Source organism: Numida meleagris, chromosome 14, assembly GCF_002078875.1.
Source record: "Numida meleagris isolate 19003 breed g44 Domestic line chromosome 14, NumMel1.0, whole genome shotgun sequence".
Classification (NCBI taxonomy): domain Eukaryota; kingdom Metazoa; phylum Chordata; class Aves; order Galliformes; family Numididae; genus Numida; species Numida meleagris.
Genome location: NC_034422.1, coordinates 10,265,010 through 10,272,441, shown reverse-complemented (window position 1 = coordinate 10,272,441; position 7,432 = coordinate 10,265,010). Strand labels below are relative to the sequence as shown.

The window sequence follows — 7,432 nt, the reverse complement described above, 5'->3', positions numbered from 1 at the left end:
TTTTTTGCCGTTTTTTTTTCCTGTAAAATGTATCAAATTTTTTTATTTTATTTTTTTTTCAATCTTTAATAAAACTTTTTTTTTTTTTTCTTATTTAATTATTCCTGATGAATAAATACCAAAAAAATAAAAATTAAAATAAAATTATGCAGCAGCTAGTTCAAGGTAAGGCTGCGGATTTCGTCTCTCTCCCCCTGGGTTTGTAGCTATCATTTCTATTTATCTCTATTCCCTTTTTTTTTTTTTTTGCTTGTACTTTCAGAGATTGGTGGAACGATGAGTGATTGCTCAGAAGCAACGTACATCCACTTGGGTTTGGTTTGGTTTGTTTTGTTTTTCTCCATTAAAATCGTCTCCAAAGTTTTCACTGAAACATTTTTAATCATTGCACAGAGACATCAATACTGTGACATACCATGGAAAGGACCGCCAGGAGCTGCCCTGCACCGGGACTGACACAGGGGGAAAGGGGCCCCTGATGGAGTAAGAATATACAGGCACTAGTCCGACACGATGTCAGTAAGAGAGACAGAAAGAGAGAGAGCACGCCCGTTAACATGGGGAATGTTGGTTTTGCAAGTTTGGTAACTATTCGGGTTTGCTTTTTGTCTGGTTTTCTTTTGTTTTGTTTTGTTTTGTTAAATGGCAAAGAAATTTCGTCTCATCTATAGTCCTCCTTGGGATAATCTAACGTGACCAAATTCCCAAAGCCCATTCGCAAGCTCTCCATGTCAAACGTCTCAATCTCTCGCTCCTGCCTTTCCAACAGAAACTTGATCCTCTCGCTGCGTTCCTTCTGCAGGGCGGCCAGCTCCTCTTCGATCTGCAACAAGCACAGGGAGCACAGCCCCTCAGCGACGCCCTCGGAGCAGGGGCAGCCCCCGGGCTCTGCAGGTCCCCCCGCCCCAGCACCGAGCAGCCAGCGGCCCCCCCCCGGCACCCACCTTTTGTTCCAGGTGCGCCCTGCGCAGCGACACCCTCTGCTCCAGCTTCTGGAGTTCCCTTTCGTGCTGTGCTTCCGTCTGCATCTTAATTTTGCTCTGGTAGGCGTTGAGGAGCTCCATCTCCTGCTGGAGTTGCAGTCTCAGGGCTTGGCATTCTGCTTCTTGGGCCTCATCCAGTCGCAGCTGTAAGACAGGACACGGCGTGCTGCGACGAATGCACTCCCAGCCCTGCGAGCCCGCAGGCCCGGACGCTGCACCTACCGCTTGCGAGGCCATCATCTCGTTGATGCTCTGCTCGTACTGCTCGGCCAGGATGGCGAGCTTCCTCGTCTGCTCGTCCTTCAGACTCTTCAAAATTGTCTTGTGCTCACTCTTTGGAGTTACTTCCAGCTGGTGATTCTTCAGTGCTTTGTACTGCTTAGTTTGCACTTTGCACGTGTCCTGGAACTGCTTTTTGATCTGCATTTCCATAGCCTGCCAAGGAAGGAAGGGTGTGAAGAGCACAGAGAGCTTTGGGAATGCAGAGGTCACGGCGTGCCCAAAAGGACAGGGTGCAGAGCCACAACCACAGCTCCTCTGTGCTCTGCATTTCTCCCGCCCCGTGCACGCAGCGACCTAACGAGCTGAGGTGCCATTGACCATGGGCCTGGGCCGGGATCGACCACACCTCCTGAGCCCAGCACATCACTGTCTTCTGCTGCTGCCCCCCGCAGCCATCACCTTGCCACTTGCCTCCCACACAGCGTGGTGGCCTTGCCTTTGAGGCCTCCCATTTCGCTAACCTGCACGAGCTGCCTCCCTCATCCGACCACACACTACACAGACAGCTGATCTGAGAACACGTGACAGCGTGATGAAGTGAACAAAAGCACCACGCTTTTTCAGACGTTCTGAGGAAGAGAGCCATCTCCCAGGGCAGCTCTGAGATTCCGACTCAGCCTGAAGCTGAACCCGGACACAGCACAGGGCTCAGCACCCCCGTGCTCGCTCCCTCTGTTGATTTTTAAAGCAAGGAAGCACCAGCCAATCCTTTTCCATACCAAGGTCTGTAGGCTAACACGAGCGAGGGCCCGAGGACAGCACAGGCCATCAGGAGCAAATCCTGTCATACTTCGTTAAGGAGCGGCCTATTTTTACGGGCAGTCTCAATTAACACACAGCACTTAACCGAAATCCTCGGTGAGCTCTCTGCTACAACAAGCTTGCAACTTCCTCACACCACTGCAGCTCTGAGCAAAGGAAAGGGACGCGAGGGAGAGCGCAGAGTGCTGGTGGAGAATGCTGGTTCAGAGTGCTGGTTCTGCGGCACGGATGCTGCGGGAGAAGCTGCAGACACGCAGCCTGCCCGCCCGGCAAGCACGGCGGGACACGGGTTGGGAGGGAAGGAAAGCTTCCAGCACCTTCAGGTTCTTTGGTTGCTGCCGGAGCTCCATGAAATGCTTCCTGTGCAGCTCCCGCTCTCGTCGCTTGTTGTATTCCAGCTGATTCTCAAGCTCAGTCTGGTGCTGCAGCCGGATCAGGTCCATTCGCAGCTTCTGCAGCGTGTGCAGCTGCCTGTACTCCAGCTCGCGCGTCGACTCGTCGTGCCGGATCAGCATGGCGTGCTCCATTTCCTTCTGGGTCCGCTTCTTGTTCAACTCCTGCGCAAGAGGACAGCAGAACACGAAAAAAAAGGTGAGGTCGCAAGGCCGGGCGCCCCAGTCACTCCCCCAGGTGGCATCAAGCTCTTCCAAGGGCCACGGAAAAGCACAAAACCAACACAGCACCACGGGAACACCACCGATGCGGCCGCCTGGCACGGCGCTGTAGCCCGCTCCAAGGCAGCTCCCAGGTCCCCCAGTGGCTGTCCAGTAGGTGGCACTGGGACCACATGAAAGTCCCCTGCAGCTGCTGCAAGTCCCAGAAGTTTCTAATACATCCCGGGGTACTCAGAGCTGGGGGGACCGACAGCCATGCCCACAAGTGGGGGCCGTTCTGCCTGTGTCGCATTGCCCTGAGCCCCTGCCAGACCACGGGAGATGAGGCTTCTTACATATTACTAATGGCCAAAGAAGTAATCAGCTCCAAAACACGTTAGATAACAACCTCATCCACCACCACATAGAGGTGATTTTTGGCCCCGCGTGCAGTACGCTTGATCAAATGATGATATGTTCCAAGTCTCGTGCTACTCCGCAATGCACATGGTTGTTCTTGCACACAGTGCCCTGCAAGTCTAAGAAAACCTTCACCACGCTGTAAACCAACAAAGGGGAAGATAAGTGGCTGCCAGTATCTCTGTCTCAGGGTATTGCCAACAACCTGTAGAGCCCCAAGCCGAATCCAGCTCAGGTGAGCAGTGATTCCAGCTGTACCCTTACTGGTGACCTTGGCAGATGGTCTGCTGGCATGTCCTGCTCCAGCTCTCAGCTTACCAACTCATCACTACACTTCATGCTAGACTAAGGCACAGCAGGGGCTGCTTGGCACTACGCATGCACACGGCGCCCAGCAAGTGGAGGGCTCGGTGCTGGCTCGGTCTAACAAATTTCTGCAGCAGAAGCAAAAATAAATGAATTATTCTCAGCTGTTGCTCGCATATTGTAATCCTGTTGCACTTCTCAACATCAGCACCTGCAAATATCCACTCCAAACCTGCTGGCTGTAACGGTGAAGACTTTGCACACGTTCAGATTTAAGCAAAACTTGCACCCTGACAGCCAAAATAAAAACAAGGGATCTACTGACATGCTGAGATGTAGCACGTGGCAGGGCAGGCCGGGCTGTGCATTCAGCTGGGATACCTGCGCCTTGCTCCCAAACTTTTCACACTTTTCAATTCATTTTCAGGGTGTCTGAATTGAGACCTCTGAAAGTGATCTGCAAAGCAGCTGAGCAGCCCCAGCTGCATCTGAAGTGAACAACAGCAAAGCTCTGACCAGGTCAAGCACCGGGCAGCTCAGTGTGCGGGGAATGTGATGGCAGCAGACTGAGCGTGTGCCTACCCTACAGGTGGCTCCGGTGCTCAGCATGGCACGTGTTGTGAATGAAGCCTCCTCCAAAAAGCCTAGAGGCCAGGAGCTCAGATCAATCCCTCCGGCCCACAGTGGGTGGCTCACACGTTCCTTTCTGCAAGCCAGTTATACCACCCTCTTCCATTAATAAATAGAAGCAGCCACGCGCCAACTACATTTCTGTAGGGAAAACAGGTTCCCAAAACACATTTCCTACACTTTTCTCAGTTCTGTTTGGCAACTGAAAACACGAAGATCTAATACCACACAGTCACCAAACTGTTTTACAGACACACAGGTAACAAACTAAAGAACTAGATGGGAAAGCAAGTGAAGAGTGCCATACTTCCCGAATGTTCTGCTGCTCCAACTCGTGCCTCTTGATCATCGTTTTCCTCTTGAAGAAACGGCAGTTTTTGTCGTAGTAGAGTCTCTGCTGGCTGAGAAGATGGGCCTCCTCTTCAGCCTGTGTGTGCTGCAGGTTCTCTTTGTGTTTGGATATTCTTTCCTGCTTCTCTTTCTTCGGTGTGCTGTGGTCCTCGTTCATTTCCTGCATGCACAGAGCCAAAGCCAAGACTCCTCTTAGCATCACCGCGACAAAGAACCCGGAGAACCATCAGTCACCGGCTGCTCCTCCCCTATTCAGCTCATGAAAGGACACCAACAGCAGAACCTGGTCTGTCACCCAGCCGTGCCCAGCCCTGCTGCCTCTACAGCTGCATTACTACCCCCAACCACCACTGCAGGGGAGGGTCTGTCTGTCCAGGAAAGAGAATGGCTCTAAACCCTTGGCTCCCCGTGCCTGCTTTACAAAGGAATCCAGCCTGGGCTTAAGTTTCCTTCATTTCAGTGGGACTCAAGCTCAAATCTGTTGGATTAGAAACCCAGCGGGGCCCTTTGCTATCCCTTTTGTCCCCCCTACTTTCTTGACAGCAGATGATTTTGCTGTCTGGTGGGGACACAGTTTGGGATATGTACGGGCTAAACACTAAGTGACTTATGTCTTTTTTTCCAGTTCATCTAAGTAATCCCAGGGCTTTTATTCAAGTGCCATCTCTATCACTGCTCTTATTGCTTGGGGAAAACAGATGAGGACAAGGGGGAAGAAGAATTCTCTGTGAATTGCTGCTTCCCCTCATCACCCTCAGCTTCAAAGATTCCACTCCATGATAATATCGTGCAGGCTCCTCCAGCACGCCTAAAGATTATTCTAGAAATGCTGCCAGATGACCCCAGTTCCTGAAAGTTGACTTGCTAGGAAGCTAAATTTGCTTCCATGTATGATGGCATCCCTTAAACCCCTGGGTTGGCTCAGGTTAATCAAAAGGAAAGTCTAGTTCATGTTCATTCCACACCCCTTCAGCCCTGAAAATGACAGCTGCTTGCCTCTTTAATCTTTTCCTTGCAAAGCTTGTATTGTTTCTTCTGACTTTCTAAAAAGGTCGCCAGGTCTTTCTTTTGCTGAGCCAAAATCTGTTGCTGGAATTTCTTTTCATCTGCTGCAGCTGTCTTTGCCTGCAAGGCACAGAGAAAGAGGAAAAAAAAATAGGGGTGAAGGTGCAAGTACCAAATCTGGAATCCAGCACAGATCAGTTTTTTTCTCTCGTGCATTTCTGGTCTGTCATTCTCCCACCCTATGTCACACAAGGCCGGGAATATTTGGCCAAACGAAATCTGCTTGCGCAAAAATAAGAAAACCACGGGATGCCCACACACATTTAAGAGCTTTCTTTCCTTCTCTCTCCACCAGAGCCACCTCAGAGGGTAAAAGCCCACTGATGATATGGAATAACGTGCTGACTTTACGCAGACTGAGTGACAGCAGGCTGCCAGGTTACAGCTTTGCTGCTGCCACACCAACCCACCTCAGCCAGAGCAGAACCCCCTGCCTCTCAGCCAGCAGTCAATGGCTGCAGCACTGCTCGATGCCAGTGGCGTCAATGCGTGGCTGTTCCACCAACCTGGCCAAGGCAGCTCCAGACAGGAACCACACCATGTGCTCACCAACAGGGGTTTCAAGCACTGCTTCCACTGCCTTTCCCTTCAGAGCTGGTACGCACCTCTCCATCACCTCGCACCTCTGGGGAGCCCGCATCTGCACTCACCTCCTTCTCCATCACAGCCACTTGCTTCTTGGCCAGCTTCTCCAGCTCAATGGACGAGTTGTTGGCATGTGTCTCCACCTCCTTCTGCAGCTTGAGGCGGTGCTCGTCCATCTCGGCCTTCAACTTGTTTTCCAGGGCGATCAGCTGCTTCTGGTGCTGGCGCCGCATCCGCTTATATCCTGACATCTGTTCCCGCAACTCGTTCTCCTGCTCATGCTCATGGATCTGCCTTGTAACCTGATGTCAGGAAAAGGGGAAGAACTGCTACGTGGCCTTCTTCACTGCCTCCTTATTAACTGCTTACCTGCAGAGCAGACCACGCTTTGCTGTGCTCTTAGAGGTCAGCTTGCAGGGAATGCCGTTCCAGGTTTCAGAGGGTGCTAGCATCTAATACTACAGGCCAGGTCAAAAGGTCTCTCCCTCCCCATTTTTCCCCCATCTTCCCAAGCACTCGACGTGCGTTTCCACCACCACAGCAAAACACGTCCCATTCCGAACAAAGAAAACAGGTTGCTGATGGCTGTGGGCAATACTGGAGGAGGCCTGCAAACAAAGGTGGCTGCTGTCCAACCCTCCTTGGACATAAGGCTTCAAATCCCAAAGGTTACAGGGACTTACAGGATGGCACCGCTTAAAGGAACTCGCCCCCATCCTTGGAAGCTCCCCAGGTCACCTCTGCTCCAGCTCAGTCCCTCAACACCATTTTCCATTGAGCTACCTCCTTCCAGATTTCTTCTTCAGATTCAAGCAGATAGCAGACTGAGCTCATTCCCTACCAGAATGGAAAGTTTCCTAACAAGGGAACGCTGTTCTGGAACTGTGTGCTCTTGACAAGATTGATCAGATGGTCTAAGCAGATTTTAAACCCCACTCAGCTGAAACAAACTCACAAGTTCCACATTCATTTCCATGCCTAAGTGCATCCCTGTGAAAGGCAGAAAAAAAATCCCTGTACGTTGAGCCAAAATCTTTCAGAAGAAAACATGGATGGTAATGCTTCCATTTTAGAAGATGAGAAGCGTCCAAGATACGTTCTTTTTTTTTTTTTAATTGAGAATACAGTCTCAGGAACTTCACGTGTAATGATCTGCTCATCTTTCATAGGATTGCTCTGGGAGCCAAAAGCTGGAGCCCTCAGCACACAGGCAGAGCTGCATTCTATAAGAGGGGATCTCTCCTTCTGTACCCAACAGCAAGCAGCAGAGCTCAGCCCTTTGAAGGGGATTACTGAAGCCTTATGAACCAACAGCCCTCCCATGCAGGAGCACAGCCTTCCTGATGAATTTCTCCATAGGCAGCCAAGAGGAAGAACTGGCACCTACCACGGCACTGCTGTTGTTTGAAGGTCATTTCCTGGAGATCTTTAAGATAAGTTCAGGCCTGGGATGGG

General features: G+C 51.1%; 1 protein-coding gene across 5 annotated transcripts in view; it reads right to left on the bottom strand.

Annotated features, from left to right (window-relative positions):
- Positions 157 to 7,432, bottom strand: part of TAOK3 (TAO kinase 3) — a 71,325-nt gene continuing 64,049 nt past the window's right edge. For all 5 annotated transcript variants that reach the window (XM_021412392.1, XM_021412391.1, XM_021412394.1 and 2 more), the window contains 7 exons: positions 6,043 to 6,279; positions 5,324 to 5,452; positions 4,284 to 4,487; positions 2,345 to 2,584; positions 1,206 to 1,418; positions 945 to 1,127; positions 157 to 823 (listed from right to left, as the gene is read on the bottom strand). In XM_021412392.1, coding sequence (XP_021268067.1) covers positions 662 to 823; positions 945 to 1,127; positions 1,206 to 1,418; positions 2,345 to 2,584; positions 4,284 to 4,487; positions 5,324 to 5,452; positions 6,043 to 6,279 — 1,368 coding nt within the window. In that variant the 3' untranslated portion in view covers positions 157 to 661. The remainder of the gene's footprint in view (positions 824 to 944; positions 1,128 to 1,205; positions 1,419 to 2,344; positions 2,585 to 4,283; positions 4,488 to 5,323; positions 5,453 to 6,042; positions 6,280 to 7,432) is intronic.